Genomic DNA, 17,537 nt, shown 5'->3' with positions numbered 1-17,537 from the left:
GGAGATGTAACAAACATTTTAGATACAAAATGTAGAAACTGCCCATAGTTACCAATTAGCTTCTGTCATTTTACAGACTGCTCTAGACCAGTGTCCCAAACAGTTCACATTTTCCAGGTCACCCGACAGGCGCATTCATTAGTGACATTTTAAAACATCCACAGGTGGAGCTAACTATTCTGTTTGATTCTGTAAGAAGACCTGCAAAACATGCACTGTATGGGGTCCTGTGGACCGAATTGGAGAACTTGTGCTCTAGACAAATATAAATAATTTTATTTATATAGCGCTCTTTCTCCAATAGGACTCAAAGCGCTTAACATATAGAATGAATGTAATACAGCACATGAACAATGAAGCACAGAAAAGCTTTCCATAAACTATAATTAAAGGAATTACGAAAATGCTTGAGTAAATAGGAAAGTCTTGACTCGGTTTTGAAGGATTCTAGAGTATGGGGGTCTCGCGGACTGTGCGGGGAAGCGAGTTCCACAGAGTCGGAGCAGCATGGCTAAAAGATCGACCCCCAGATGAATTACGAGAAATTCTTGGTACTGCTAAAAGTCCTTCATCTACAGATCGCAGTACTCTATTATAAATGATAGATTCAAGTGGATTGATTTCTATAGCATTCACATTTCGCAGATGTATAAAATCAGAGAAAGCTCTCAGTATCCAGGATTCCCTAAATGTCATTGACTATGCATTACTATGCCTGCCCTTGTGTTTCCCCCCTATATCCCTATAGATTGTAAGCTTGCAGCAGGGCCCTCTAACCTCCAAGTCTGTCTGTCGTTACCCAGTTTGTTTTATCACTGTCTACCATTGTAAAGCGCCACGGAATCTGCTGCGCTATATAAGAAACTGTAAATAAATAATTATTCATATCACACCTGAATTTTCTCTTCGTTCTTCAGTTATCTTGAGAATGGACATGGTCTAGTTTGGCATTTCAGGAGACTGTTACTCAAGTGTATAGCACAGTTACTCAATATTATACATATTATTCCACTTCATCAGGTAAGTAATGGTGCTGTGATCTAATTACATCCGGAAATGTTATTACAGAGCAGGCTGAAGAAGAAAAATGTAATACAACTACCACTAATTTTAGGATCTTCTGTTTTGACTTTAGTTAGTCCTGTCACATGGTTATGTGGGAAGCTAAACCCATACACCTATATCTAGATCTATATCTATATAAAGGCCAACTACTCCTCAACTCTATGAGGTGAATACTGACACTGACCAATAGGGGCCGCTCAACAGGCAAAATGCGTCCTTGCTAAAAGATGTAACAACTGAAAGTGAGCAATTTTTGCAGGCACACTAATCTGTTTCAAACTTGCTGGATATGGAGCAAAGGAGCTGTGAAGACAGATTGGAGGGAGGAGCAAATAGGGGGTGTGGTGAAGAGTTTGTGGGCTACAAACTGTCACAGCTCAAAGTGATAGTACATTGCAGAAGCAGTCATTTTGACATGCTTTTAACTAGTAAAGCAATAATTATAGAGCTTAGTGCTGCACAATGTTCAGCTAGTGTCGACTTTCAATAACCCTAACAACACTACTAGACTGAGATCTGCAACACTTTCATCTGAAGCTAAGCTGTATTTTGACAATGAAATCTTATTTCATACACAATTTAGGAATTACAATTTGTGCTTTGACTTTGCATTGTGTAAATGTTAAGAAAGTGGAAAAACAAATTTGTATTGAGGCACCAGCAAAAATACAGCAAACTTTATGAAGGCAGTGACAGCAAGGCCTAGACGGTTAACAGACAGAAGGATCCATACTGCACCCTGCCCGGGCTCTCTGCAGTAAGCGCAGCAGAGATGCCACTGTTGTAGACAAGAGTATCCGGTAACTCACACATGTCAGCCTACTTAACTGTACCAGACACCGTCCTGAAGTCTCTTTGTGAAAGAACAAGCTAAGTGCCAAAGGGTCTGTAGACTGCTGACATGCAAGTGCAGTATTATGCTGACCTGATGAAACGCCTGGAATTCATTACACAGAACATTAACACAGACAAGGATTAACATTAGTGCATCAGCCAGTGACTTCTAATAGGAATCCGCATGCTTTGCACTACACACCTTTTGGAACCTTCTTAAACCACTTCATACAGGATCATTGAAAATATAGGCTGCTAAACCAGTCACAATACGATAATTGCTTAAGTCTTTTTGGGATCACTCTACTTGATTGCGAATGGCAACTCTTACACAAAAGGTTTCTACAAAATACTCCACCAGTGTGGTATATTAGGTCGAAACCAAAAGGTAGATGTGCATAAATGGTGATCACAGAAATAGTTGACACGTGAAAAAGATAGATGAGTTTTTCACAAAAAAATTCGACACTTAAGCACGTGGACCCCAAATTAGTGCACCGCTTCGCTATTCATGTGGATGAGGTGCCTCACACACGGTCTACCTGATGGGAGAGTCAGCAGCAGAACCAGAAGCACAAGTCTTATTAAACCATATGGACAGTCACATTGACGGGCAAAAGTTTATGCCTATGCAATTATCTAAAGTTTTGTAAAGTGAAGGGGGGGGGGGGGGGGACTTTTACCCAGGCCCAGGTCTGATGGAGGGTCCTGGGTCCCATGCCCCCCCCCCTCCCACCGCTGCAGAGACCAGGCAGTAGAAATAGAGAGCAGGGCCTTCTGCAGCAGCACAGCCTCCCTCCCCCAGTCAGCAGGGGGAGGGAGCACAGCCTGCACCCGCTGCAATTTTCTTTTTTTGCAGGGGCATGGCCACACCCCCTCCCGTTAACCATGCCCCTTTTTTTACCGGGGCCCAGCAAAGCTTTCAGCGGCCTTGGTTGTATTCAGAAAGTCACAAGCTTTCCAACGACATATCACAATCTATGAAATCAACAGAAATAGCATGGACCCTTATGATAGCACCTTTAAGGGCTTGTCCGATTAAACCCATCATCAAACCTAGATTGCCCCTAAAATAAGGTATTGTGCAAAGTTTGAAGACAATTAGTTAAAGCGTTCAAGAGTCATAGTAGAACATACACACACGCAAACAAACATTGTTCAATTATACTTATGTAGATTCTTGATTATAGCTCCACATGCCAGGAGAACCCCCATATATCTACAGATCACTCTACTGGTAAAAAAATATAAAAAATACACCTTTGAAAAGGAAGCATTTACAAACAAGAAGGGCATGTACAAATAACGCCATGAAATATGTCCCTAAGTGGAAATAATCTTCTCTCAATGGGTCTTACGTGGATTTAGATGTATGCATATCTGTACAGCACATGCCCACAAAAATACATAAATCAATTAAATACATACTTACAATATGCCATTTCTCTCAGTGTTGGAAGCCAACATAAACCATAGAGTGAAGGTGTAGTAACACACCGTAGCTGATCCACACATAGGTGCATATACTATAGGCCACATCGGCAGCCATATACCATGAGGGCACTGGAGTACTGGTGCAAATACACACCGATAATTACATGGAACAGTCCTCTAGCTGGATAGGCCAATGGGTCAACCGGCTCTTTTGCAATAATCGTGTGGAGAAGTGAAAGCCATCAAAAAGAATTCTTTCATGAATAAAGGTTTTGGAAGCAAATAAAATTAGTAACGATCAATAATTACAAACATAAGTATTACCGTGACTAATTTATGGCATCAGCTACGCATGTTATCTAGAGACCATTTAATTTTAAGGCGATTGTAACCTTGGCACTTGGTAGTGATTTAGAAATAATCAGTAGATAATTAGCTGTACTAGCATCAAAGGGAAAGGCTACAACACTATTACAGCGGCGGAGGAACACAATGGAATACAGTTCTCTAGCTGGTGTAATTGTCGGTGCATGTTTCAGTTAAGGTGAATGCCAAGTTACGCAACAAATTAGAAATGACAGAAGGACGATGCATATGAACAAGCAACTTCCTGCTCACTGCAGCTGCTGGTAATAAAACGGTTTTTAATATGAGATGAACAAAAGGACCAGCAAGAAGACAAAGGAAAAACGAAAACACCTTTCTACAGTGCGCCACGCAATTTAATGCTTATTGCAGTTATGTTTAGCTCGACATCGAGGAGGTAGAAACTTTCATTATTCAATTTAACAGAGAAGGTCAAAGTACGAAGAGCCGCTGGTAGCGGAGTAAGTCCCCATCAACGCAGTGCGCACACAAAATAATCCTTCAAGATTAGTAAATGTTACAACAGCAACTTCAGAGAGAAGTCGTGCGGAACAAACCCCAGAAGAAGATTAACGGGGCACAATAACAAAGCCCGCTCTCGTTTCAAAGCATATTCATGTTAAATAAAAATCATCAGAATAGTATTAAGTAAAGCATATTCGCACAATCAAAAAGCCGTGCGAGTATAAAATATTTGGTCTTTCCGATATAAATTATTCACGCTGACTGAATACAAGACTTCTAAATTTAGCACAGAACGGCTATTTATAGTCCCTTATCTAATGGTGCCGCAACAAACGGTACCTACAGAAACACTGTAAACAGAATGACATGCCATTAACGCATAAGACTTTAGGAATTCATTGGGAGTAACAGAAGTAAATTGAGTACGACGGTCCACAATGAAGTAATGGTGACTGAATGCACAAGTTCTACATTTTAAGCGGAACAATGTTTCTATTAAAATGATTTCTAATCACACAGTTGTCACTTTATAAACTTAATCTGGATGACATGCCTAGTAAAGAGAAGCATTAAGTACTGGATGCTTACCGGTAAATAACATGCACATTTGTAAAAGGTATTAAGGGTTGTGCCAGCTATGTAGCATTGCGCCACTTTGCAAGGAAGTACTGTCGCAAACGGAAATAATTACTTTCCCTCGGTTTAACTTTATGATACCCTGTAAAAGAAATTCAACTATATTGCAAAACATTATTACTACATCATGATGCTGCAAAGTAGTTTGGCAATGCCCCATGCGCTGGTCAAAATGTCCAGCTTATTCACATAGGGCCAGATGTACCAAGCTTGAAAAGTCATAGGGCCAGATTCTCTAAGCTTCAAAAGTGATAAAATGTAGAATGATAAACAGCCAGCCAATCAGCTCCTGCCTGACATTTTTCAAACACAGTCTGTGACATGGCAGGTAGGAGCTGATTGGCTGGCTGCTTATCACTCTCCATTTTATCACTTTTGAAGCTTAGAGAATCTGGCCCATAAAATGGAGAGGGATAAACCACCAGCCAATCAGCTCCTACTTGCCATGTCACAGGCTTGGTTTGAAAAATGACAGGTAGAAGCTGATTGGCTGGTGCATTATCACTCTCCATTTTAATCACTTTTCAAGCATAGTACATCTGGCCCATAGACTTAACACAAGTCTGCTGTTGTTGAGCACACATACCTGGGGCCTTCTTTAAAAAGACAATAACCATTTAAAAAAGCGGAGACATGGACTCAATGGATTGCATTATAGAAATCACAAGCCTTAAAGGATATTCACTCCAATATTAGTGAGGAACTCAATGAGCATTACAGGAATGTAGCTCTCTGGTTAAGTGCCAGGAGTGCCCAGTTAATCCGTAATTAGTAGATTTCTGCTCACACCCTCAACACGTGCAGTAACGGCATCAAGTATGACACTTAACTAAGGAGATGCATTTTACTGCGGCTACATCCCAGACCGTTCACTTTCACCATCTACCACAGTCACTACCGCTTACTGCGTAAAACAAATGGCAGACACTTAGAGGGCGATTCCCCTGTTCTACCCTGCGGCTGCCACTAGTTAGTTCCCAAAAGAGTAATTCATTTGTTGCTACACTCAGATGCGAGGAGACAGGGGAGACATTACCAGCTCTCACATAGTTCATTCTAGCACCCACCATCTTTGAAAACCCATGCAGTTCCTCTTCCCTGCCTGGGTTGTCGCTGTCTGCTGTAGTGTATCTAGCTCAGTGTAGTCTGTATATCAGCACTGATATGCAAACAAAACCTGTGCTAGAAACACCACAGCAGACAGCGACACCCCAGGCAGGGAACAGAAACTGCATCGGTTTTGAAAGATGGCAGGTGCTAGAATGAACACTTATGCTGGGTACACACCAGGACGACTAGGGCCCGATCCCCATAATCTAGATCCAATTCCGATCAATTGGATGTAGATTGTGTGCTGATTGGGCCCTTTTCTGACCTGGTGTGGACCGTACCGATCCGATGCGCGGTCCCGCGGGTCGGTCGGTCGTTATTGAGATCCTACCTGCTGCAGGTAGGATCTCAATGACGACCATACAGCCGGGTGCGGGTCGCCATCGGATCGGACCCGCTCACGGTGCACATCGTGAGCGGGTCGTGCCCCCCGCGTCATCGTGAGCGGGTCGGACGAGACACTGACGACCCGCTCACGATGTGCATCGTGAGCGGGTCGTCCTGGTGTGTACCCCGCATAACTACATAGTCCAAATCTGTAGAACACATACATATCGCACTGTGTGTATATTGCTTGCGATGCTGATGTGCTTCTCCTCGGGGTCGGTATCGCGAGGAACAAAAGCTTTGTAGGCAGCTCAATTTTGACTAGAAAGCGTGCAGTCTATTTCAAGTCTAGTTAAAATAGTCCATAGCCAAAATCATACCGTGTGCATGCACTTTAATTGGCAGTTGATAGTGCCCATTTCTAACAATAGCCAAATACACAATTACTTAGTAGACAATTTAGTTATCAATTGTTTTGAACAATTGTTAGATTGTAATCTTATTTGTCTGAGACGCTTATTTCTCAGTGTGTTATTTTGTATTATGATCCTTTCAATATATAGTACTGAGGTACTTAGTTGGCACTTTGGCTCCCATGAAAAGATACAAATAAATAAAATCAATCATATTACAATATAAACCATTTTACCTCATTATAGTTATTTATTCATAGGGCACCAAAAATAAATATTGATTAATATGGGATATACTATTTTGTGCTTTCAACTATTGATAGTACTGTATGTCCCCAACTTGCAGAACACATCATTTAAATAACAGAGAGTCTATTAAGACTGATAACTTCAAAGCCTCTTAAAACACTGACCTTGTAAATAACCCTCCTCTGATTAATATGTTAGCCTGCACACAATGACATGGTACCAACACGTGACCATTAAAAAAAAAAAAAAAGTTTTTTGTTTGTTTTTTAAATGAAGCAATGCATCTCCTCACATGACATTTGGGCCATCCCTAGTAGAGACTTTTATATATACGTATACAGTATAGTATAAAAACCCACAGCTACTGTACCAGAAGGGTTGGATTTGCGTAATAGCCATTGATTTGTACCGAAATAAAGCAGATGTAGTTAAGAGTTTGACCGTTCATAGAAGACGACTCAGCTGTATTTTAGTCGGCGATAATTATTAGGCACAAATTCAACTGTTTTGGGCAAAGCTGCTAAACCAGTCTAAATGAATGGGTGCAATGCAAAGGGTCATATAGGTGCCCACAAGCAGCACTTTTCAAACATGCCTGCTTGCAGCCTCCCACGGCACTCGCACCCGATCAGAGCAACAACAGAATTGCAATGCTGGCCACCCATTAATAATCGTCACCTTAAAGACAATTGAATGACAGCCATAATGTTGACCAGTAGAATGTCAGTAGTGATACGCTATGGAGAACAGGGATAGGGGTAGGGATTCTGGTTAGATGTAGGAAAAAAATACTTCCTGAAATGGTGGAGTCATGGGCCTGGCCTCGAATGATAGTTACATAATTGGTGGAGCCACCAAGGATGGCACTGTATGTCAACATTTAATTCCCATCTACGCTAGTCGATATGTCGAAATAATCATCATCATTGTTATTTATATAGCACACACATATTACACAGCGCTTTACAGAGAATATTTGCACATTCACATCAGTCCCTGCCCCAGTGGAGCTTACAATCTATATTCCCTACCACATATACACAGACATTCTAGGGTTAATTTGTTGGGAGCTAATTAGCCTATCAGTATATTCTTGGATTGTGGGAGGAGACCCATGCAGGGACAGGGAGAATATACAAACTCAGGACCATTTCTACATTCTCATGTCCACATTGTGATTAACAATGAATGAAAGGCTAGTACTTTTGTATAGGATACATTTTTACGGACCATTGTACCTATTTTATCTGCAGTTATGCTTCATCAAATATTGTATTATTACTGTGGGCATCAATGAAATACAATCTAAAGGTCATTATTGTACTGTAGGTAACGGCAAGTGACAATGATTGGCAGCATGGATGGCAAAGTAATTAGCATTACAGCATTGAAATCATAAGATCAATTGCAGCTCAAGGCCCATCTGTGTGGAGTTAGCTTGTTGTCCTCAGCTTCCTTGGGGTGCTCTGGTTTCCACCCATATTCCAAAAACATATTGGTAGGTTTAAATAAGGTGGAGGCTGTCTGCAGCATCCTTCAGCTAGGCATCCTTTTCTCTAGACCATAGGCGAATCTAGGGGGTGGATCGGGGGTGCACCGGACAACCCATTAGACCGCCGCGCGCACACAATTTAAAGTAATGACAGCCGGGCAGAGAGAGCTATATGTTGCCCGGCTGTGTATGTTGAAGAGGTGCGCTCTGCACCTGTCTCCCAGAGGCTCGGCCGTAGCAGCTTCAGCGGCAGCCCTCAGGCTGCCTTGTTTGTACCCATACGCCTCCCGTCCCCTGTGTAGGCTGGTCCCCTTTCTCCCCCACACGTGGTGTCCGTTATCAGTGCGTCCTGTCAGGCGTTGGTGTCAGCGTGGCTTTTCCTGAGGGTCAGGGAAGCCCGCGTGCCCAGTATAGTGTGAGTGAGGACGGCACCACAGTACACAGCGCGTCCTGAACCGAGGCAGTCATCCCTGCCGGGAACTGCCCTGTAAATCACCACCTCATACTCCTGGACCGTGAGCTCCTATTGGCTTGCGGTCCAGCGTAGAAGAGCAACTGACAGGACTGGCTAAGGTGAGCGATGCAGGGCGGCATTAGAGAGTCAGCAAATCCGATCTCAGTGACCTGTACCTCTGGGAGCACACGCACAGAGGGACCGCTGTTAGCGTCGCCTGGGCCAGCATAAGGTGTGGCAGCACACAGGCAGCAAGGGGACATGGGAGTCGGCCACACCACCAGCAGGACATACCTGGCCCTGACGAACCAGGAGAAGTGGGCAGTGACCATGGTTCGGTCCAATCCCACTTGGCAATGAGCATGAAGCCCCTAGCAATGAGCATGTAGGTAAGTGGCACTTATGTGTCAAATATGTAATAGGCATTAAGTTGTTATATAGTATGTAATGGGCATCATGATGTGTGGCTTTATGTGTAATGGGTGTTATGGGCTTATGTGTAATTGGCATTACGGCATGTGGCTTTATATGTAATGGGTATTATGGAGTGTGGTATAATGTGTAATAGCACACCCCCTTTCCATGAGACCACACCCCCTTTTTGCCACACGGCTTCAGCGCGCAATAAACACATATACTAAGTCTGGGTCCACCCATTACTATATTTCTAGATTCGCCTATGCTCTAGCCTACAGTGTAGGAAGTCTGAGCACTGGGGCCCCAGACTCTATTGCTCATACACAAACCCCAGCAAAATAGCACGGCATGCATTTTCCTGGTGATTTCCTTATTGCACATGCGCAGTGATTTATAGGGAGGTTGTGCCACAGCCGGCTAGTATTAAAAAAATAAATGGGTGAAGGATGTGTGGTGTTGGCCCATGAGCACCACGTACATTGCACTCATACATACAAAACTGGTAGGTTGTCAGCGGAGCCCTCTTACCCATTTGCTACCGTCTTGTTTTATAGCCAACTGAAAAGCACAACGTAATATTGTGTGCTATATAAGCGATTGTAAATAGGTTCATTAACTTCTGAAAAAAACAAAATGTATCCTAGTAATAGTTTCCATATGATAGGGAACAGACAGATTGCAAACCATACTAAAGCAGTAGCGGATATGGGCACCATTTAAATGACGGTTGATAGATAAATGTAATGAAGGTGACCAATATGGCCTTATTCCCACGTTATCAAGCAATAAGGAACTGTGTCTACAAACAGTACAAAGGCCAAATACATCGACTACCTTAGAACAAGCAAAGTAATGTGCACAGTGCATTCGTACACATGTGCACAAATATTCACTCCGTAAAGGTCTTCAGATGGCAGTTTAACACTTTTGTCTCAAAGTTTTTACTTTTTATTGTTCCATGATTGTTATTGATGCAAAACGAGCGCCTCTGTTTATGAAGCCAGACACTCAGGGTGTGCTGTTCCTTAACACAACACATAGGACAAAGTCTACTGAAAACACTTTAATTGCATGCTGTCACACAGACATAAGCGAGCGCATCCCACATTTGCAACACTAATAATGCCACATACTGCAAGAGTCAGAATCAATATAAAATCTCTCCCAGATGCTTTGGTTAGAAGCGCGGTTTAAAAAAGCACTTTCAGCAGAACTTTTATTCAGAAATGAAAGATTACATAGTTTCATCTCAGTTGTTTGAGTTACAGCACTTAGAACATAAAAAAGTGAACAAAATAGAAAATCTTGAGGTTCCAATAAATGTGCAATGTTTGCCTGCGCATATTGGGGAGCATCACAAGCAATGCAGCTCACGGTTTATGGCCGTAACCTTTATAAAAACACAATCAGCAACTGAATCGCTATGAACAGGTTACCAGGTATGGGTCATTAGGTGGACACATGAAAAGGTCTACATGGCTTTAGGTCGACGGGGTCATTAGATCGACATTAGGAAGGTGGACAGTGAAAACCCCCTAAAAAATTTTTTTAACATGGGTTCTTCACATTTTTTGCCCCGAATGTCAACATGGACACTGAAGAAGTGCACTACGTCCCCTTGCTGCGCTCGCCATGATTCGGACACGGTGCATCGCTAGGCTTGGCAGATTATTATACTCTCCCTCCACACCCTAGTGGATGGTAGGGCCTTTCAGCATGTTAGTTAACAAAAAAAATGCGAAAAAACCATGTTGACCCAATGACCATGTTGACCTTTTTCACTGCGACCTAAGGCATGTCAACATCAGTGGTCGACCTAGTTACCATATATCCAGGTTACTATGGTAAGAAAACCAAATTGAAGCTTAAACATCTACACTTGAAGACCAGTGGTTCCCAACCCTGCTCCTCAAGTACCCCCAACAGTACACGTTTTCCAGGTCACCCGGCAGGTGCACTCATTATTCAGACACATTTTAAAAGAACCACAGGTGGAGCTAATTATCTCACCTGTGATTCTGTGTGGAGACCTGGAAAACGTGCACTGTTGGGGGTACTTGAGGACCGGGGTTGGGAACCACTGATCTATGGGATGGGAAAATAGCAAGCTTGGCCTGCCTTCCAAGATAACTAGTGTAATATTAGGATAATTGGATAGGCACTATAGTTAAGGTGGGAAAGGTGCTTGGATTTATTAAATGGCATTTTGAGGTTTCAAAGATTTAGGGACAGATGTATCAAGCTTCAAAAAGTGATAAAGGCCCTTATTCCGGTCCATTCTCTGTTGCGATTAATTTCGCTCAGAAATCGATGTTTTGTTATTGTGCATGTGCTGTGTAACATCCGTTCGCAAGCCCTGCGTACGAATCCACCTTGCGAACGGGTGGCGGCCGGCCACCATTTGCAAGGCGGGTTTGGTTTACTCGCAAAGGTGCGAATTCGCATTCTAACGAGTCAACCAGAATAACCACCAAAATGGAGAGTGATAAACAGTCAGCTCAGAGCTACAATGTTACACGCTTGGTTTGAAAAATTACAGGTAGGAGCCGATTGGCTGGTTGTTTATCACTTTTTTTGAAGCTTGCTACATCTGGCCCTTAGCAACCAAAAGAGGCCTTCTAGATTATAAAGTGTTGTCTCAATAGGCCACCTGGAAACCAGCAGGCCAGTGACATAATAATACAGTATGTTATTCATAGTCAAAGCAAAATATTTATCAATGTAGAACAAAATGTTCAGTAGCGACCATGCAAGGAGTGGCATGAACATCTACCCTGGAAACTTGTTTGTACTGTTCATTAATCCGCAATATCCTAGCTACATTATACAGTATATCTGCCACAAACTTCATTTCAGCAAAAATTTAAATCAAGATTGTGTGTAGTCCACTCTTGTTATTATAATTAAAGTTCACATTCCACAGAAAAATAGATCCTGCTAACAGTCATCAGTCACTGAGCTGGCATAGATCTTTACGGTCTGTTTAGGTGACAGGTTACTGACTTGTCCACTACAGTATGTTATCCTCTGGAAAATGAAAATTTTAAAAAGCTGGAAAAAAAAAAATCCTTACAATAACAACATGTGACTATCACTTTAAAGCATGGTAACAAAATGCAACGGACCAATGAAACGTTGAGCTGATTTTTGCAGATATGAATATTTAGGGTAGGCCTGTCTCTGGCCTCATTTTGTTAAACAGATGCACTTAACAAATGCAAAGATAAAAGTACAGTATGCAAAGAAGAGAGAAAAAAAAAGTGACACGTGAGGCATTACATTCTAGGATGACAATCTTTACTACAAAAAGCACAACTATTATTGCATTGTCATTTACTGTGTAGAAACCTGTCAAACGGATATTGAAGGGAGCAGGGAAATAACTAGACCATTAGCTATGTAATGTTAAAAAAAAATATTGTAATGTATACCAATTACAAATTAAATTGGACACACTCTGCCAAACAAACCACTTCATTTTGTGTATGAGGTACAGTGCCCCATTGACATCCCTAAAGGCTTAAATTAGGAAAATCATATACTGTAAAACGCTTACACATCTTTGATCCCCTCTATCACAAGATATATATACACCTATATAAATGATCTGAGGAAATCAATGTCAGCTTATTCCCCCTGGCTACAATAATGCCAACCTGCAGTCAAAAACCTTCGGTTCAGATGAGTACATTCATTTCTTCAATATTAGATGGAGCACAGGGGTTAAAGAACACTTTAACTGCAATAGGAATTAGCCGCAAAGACCAGATGTCATTGAATTTTATAGAAAAACAGAAGAACACAAACAGAACACCAGGTCACATTCTGCAGTAAAACATTGGTGAGGTATTTGTGAGGACAACAGCAAATCCTAATTGAAATGCTTTAATCCCAGTTCAAGCTACATTATAAAGACCATCAATACAATTAAAGCAAGATGAAAAAAAAAGGGACATAACTGAGAAATCGTATGTGTCAGGCCGGAAATGCTGCAGTGTAAAAAGATTTTACAGATAAACATTTAAACCAGGGAAAGAGATCGAAAAAGGCTTTAGGGAGTACATATAATTCACTTCTTTTTCCAGACCGGTAAGATGTCGTTATGAAATAGGTCATAAAAATGTTTTGAAAAAATAAATAAAAAGGTTTTCATTTCTTTTCGAGAATGGAATCGGGGGCTGTTTTTGGAGGTTTGTATTACAAGCAGCCAATATTCCAGAGGTTCTAGTCTTCACTTCTCAGACGCTTGTTTTAAATTAAGCAAGACTGCGTATAGTGATTGAGGATTTGATATTGGGTAGACTAATGACGATGTGTTTCATAAGTGTGAACCTCTTCATGAACAAAAACTAACTCCATTTCCAGGAAATTGCACATACATCTACACTTCATCTGAAGAAGGCAAACTAGTACCAGTTTGATACAACTGCCAATTTGGTTATGGCTATGAGTCGACCCCCCCCCCCCCCCAAATAAAAAAGTGCGTCTTGTCAACTACTAATTGGATTATCACCAACATTTCTCACTAATATGGAGAAGACGAAAGAGAATAAGCCATCACCATTGAGGACACAGAGTGCGGCACCTTCTCAGACTTCGAAGAGAATTAGATTACAAGAAACGATGCATTGTATCATCTAAGCCATATGTCTTCAATCTGTGGCCCTCCAGATGTTGTGGAACTACATGTCCCAGCATGCCCTGACAGTTTTGGCATGCTCTTATAGGAAAAAATGTGGCAATGCATATTGGAACATGTAGTTTCACAACATCTGGAGGGCCACAGGTTGAAGACCCATGGGCCATCTTTTAGATCTTCCCACATATAAACTTTATTGGTCTACAATTGGCAGTAAAATGCAACAAAAATCAATAACAGATAATGAACAGGAAAAACATTAAATTCATTCTAATCTCCAATCACATTGATCAAACATATTTTTTGGGAACTTTTTTAAATAAAACTGTACTACCACCAAAGTGGAGAGTTGACTTTCATAGCACCAGCCAAACGGGGTAACGCAGTGCAGCTGTTTTTCCATTGGTTCTGCGTTTAGTTACAGCAGGTGGTGTGATATTTTGCCTTTGGGTGAGCGCAGGGGGGAATTGAGGAGCGCCAATTGTGGATTTTGGAGATTCTCCTTTGTTCTAGCACTCGCACATGCCGTTCTGCAGTCTTTTGAAGTGTGTGTGTGTGTGTGGGGGGGGGGGGGGTATTCACCACTTTAGGTGGTAGTGCTGTTGATGGTCTGTACATGATCTATAAACAAATTAACAACTACAATATTTCAAGTTTGCTCAACAGCGACGTCATATTTGATTGTCAAAGATCACCTCTTGCCACCTGAACGTTAAATTATGGAAAGGTCTGTAGAGTTTAGACACTTACCAGACAACACCGAAAGCTCCATAGCCAATGGGTCGATCAGGTTCGATATCCAGTTGTTGGGCATGATGAGCATGCTGATGATGATGATGCTTTACTGCTGCCGCCTGCACCTGTGCAGGTGCCACTGCCGCCGCTGGCCCTGGGGCTTGCCCTGGAGCAGGAGATGGAAAGTATGGCTGGGCCTGGCCAGGGTTCAGCATGGCCGCCGCTGCTGCTGCGGCAGCGGCTGCTGCAGCAGCTGAGGATGAGGCAGAGGAAGAGCCAACATGCTGCTGCACAGGGTGTACAGCAGCAGCTGAGCCAGGGTGCATGTGATGCTGGGGATGCAGATGGTGGTGATGGTGCAAGTGGGGAGGGGGCAAGTGGGCCAGATGGTGGTGGTGATGATGGTGGTGGCCCCCAGCCGCTGCTGACGTACCCCCATTGTACGCCGCCATCATATTTGCATTGGCAGGCGTACCGCAAAGAGACATTCACAGAAATGGCCTCCAATGTATCGTACTGTGAGGTCAACCCGTCACTGGGCCATAAAGATGTGGTCACCTGAACTATGACAGCTTAAAAACAAATGTCATCCTATACCCAAACCTCTCCTGCTGCAAAGTCAAACTCACCAAATATCTAACCCAACTTCACTCAGATCTTATGTTCTGCAACTGTTCTGCAACAAGTATACAGAACACCCTTCCCACCCACCCCCCACAGGCCAGAACTTTTTTTTTAATAAATACTAAAACTCCATATTTTTCTTTTTAAATTGGAAAGGTTCCAAGAGTAGAGCGACTTCTTCCCCCAGCCTTCTGCTACAGGATGCCACACACCACAAGATTTAAGGAATAAATGCCAGCCTGGCCCTTCCATCCCACATCCTCTTCTAGCCTGGAAGGGGGACAGTCACCAAGCCAGGGGCAACTACAGGCCACCCTGCTTGTAAATAAATATACATAGGGGGCCAAGAAGAACCTCAACCTTGGGGGGCATCAGCATGGAGCTCACTGGGTCTCTATCTCATTGAGGAAGGGCAGAGAGGGGCAGGAGGAAGACCGAGGGTGGCAGGAGAAGGAGGGAGGATGTGACAGCTGCCCAGGCCAGACGTCCGGTCCTACAGCTGACAGCCAGGAGGTAGCACAGGGAGGGTGTAAAGGCCGGGGTCTTGGGGTGAGGGGTCAGCTGGGGCAACAGGACAGCGCTGCGTTATGGCTGGGCAGATACCAGCAGCAACAGAGGCGTCCTGGATGCTCTCCTCCAGGGATGGAGGCTTTCCCGGCCACTGACAGCTCCAAAGACGCAGCGAACAGGAGCAGGAGGAGAGGGACGACGACAGCGGAGGTCGGGGCGACACAATCCAGGGTTCTCCCAGGCGCCGCCAGCACCTTCCGACCAGTCACAGCCGCCTGCCAGGCTAAGCAGCAGCAAGACGCGGGCAGCCCAGCCACCTGACGCCGCGTCCGTCTGACAGCAGTGACAGCCAATCAGGAGAGCCAAATCACTGACGGCTAGCCAATGCCGTCCGGGGGGAGGGTGTTAGCAGGCGGGCGTCACTGTCGGAGCAACATAGAGGAGGAGATAATAATCCAGCCAATGGGAGCGGAGGGGAGGGACTCGGCGGGAGATTGATGTGTATCGCATCTAATGTCTTCCCGAATCCTGACGCCTCCTGCCCTAGACGTACCCTCTTTGACCTGTGTGGAAGAGGTAACTCAGTTAACCCCTTCCTGTCTGTGAAGCGCCTGCTGCCACTGCTACCAGCAATGCAACTACACTGAGCTCAGACTGGTGGTGTGTGCTGGCTTCTCTGTCCTCATTAGGGATGCAATTGTATAAAACTGGTATGCAGAGAAAGTAACAGAACAGAGAGAGTAGGGAAAATTGGCTTCTGTGGAAGACAAGCCCTAGTAGTCTATGGGGAGTTCACGTTCCATTGGTTCAGTGAGTGATGGTGAATGACTACTCGCTATAAAGCACTTCATTATATGTGTGCACTATAAAAGTATCTGTTGTTAGTTTTACACTAATACACAGTGAGTGCATGGGGTAGTGCTGAAGGATGGGACTGTGTCTTCAGAGCTTGCAGTTAATAAATGCAATGGGACAATAGAAAGACAGGCATGTAGTTCTAGTGTCAGACAACAAGGTGGAACCACACCTGCTGTAGAGCTACAACCCCCAGCATGACCTGTCTCGCTGGACAACTTGGGTCCCTTTACTACAGGAACGCATTTTTAATGTGATCTGGGTTGGCTCTACTGGCCAGATGCAATCCTGTCGCCTGGAAGTAACACTGGGCAGACCCATGGACTACTCAGCCGGGCCACCTCAGAATGGCGGTAGCCCCGGGACCTGATGCGATTCTGCCCGATGTTGATACATCAGGCAGCATTGCATCCCACATAGAAACCTATGGGGGATGGCAGCAGGGATCGGAGATTCCTGCTGCAGTCCCTCTTACATACATTCGGGGGGATACTTATTATTTGTGGCTAATCCCCTAAAACGGGTGTTTTCAGGGAATTAGCCACAAAAATGCAATAGTAAGTGGGCCCCATAGAAACATTTTGCCCATCTAATCTGCCCCATATTATTACATCAAATTATATTTGATCTTTAGAGTATGTCTATCCCATGCATGTTTAAATTGCTTTACTGTCTTAAGGCCCCCATACACTTATGCAAGGTATCTGCTACTGACCGCCAGGAAGCCGTCAAGCTTCCCGGGCTGCAAGATCGCATACGATACATTGTGGCCCTTATTCTGGTTCACTCGCAAAGGCAAATTCCTTCTCATATGGACAAAACCATGTGCACTGCAGGTGGGGCAGATGTAACATATGCAGAGAGAATTAGATTTTGGTGGGTTTTACTTTAAAGTGAGATCTATATTGCAGT

The 17,537-nt window shown here is 43.5% G+C and overlaps 1 protein-coding gene across 1 annotated transcript in view; it reads right to left on the bottom strand.

The window, feature by feature from the left end:
* The window catches only part of NLK (nemo like kinase), a 159,197-nt gene extending 143,093 nt beyond the window's left edge, over positions 1-16,104 (bottom strand). The window contains exon 1 of the mRNA XM_083172211.1: positions 14,652-16,104. Within this exon, the coding sequence (XP_083028337.1) occupies positions 14,652-15,124 (473 nt within the window). The 5' untranslated portion in view covers positions 15,125-16,104. The remainder of the gene's footprint in view (positions 1-14,651) is intronic.
* Between the last annotated feature and the right edge of the window lie 1,433 nt (positions 16,105-17,537).

Source organism: Crinia signifera, chromosome 2 (genome assembly GCF_055691185.1).
Source record: "Crinia signifera chromosome 2, ASM5569118v1, whole genome shotgun sequence".
NCBI lineage: Eukaryota > Metazoa > Chordata > Amphibia > Anura > Myobatrachidae > Crinia > Crinia signifera.
Note: the sequence above shows the minus strand (reverse complement) of the source record. Positions and strands in the feature narration are given on the sequence as shown.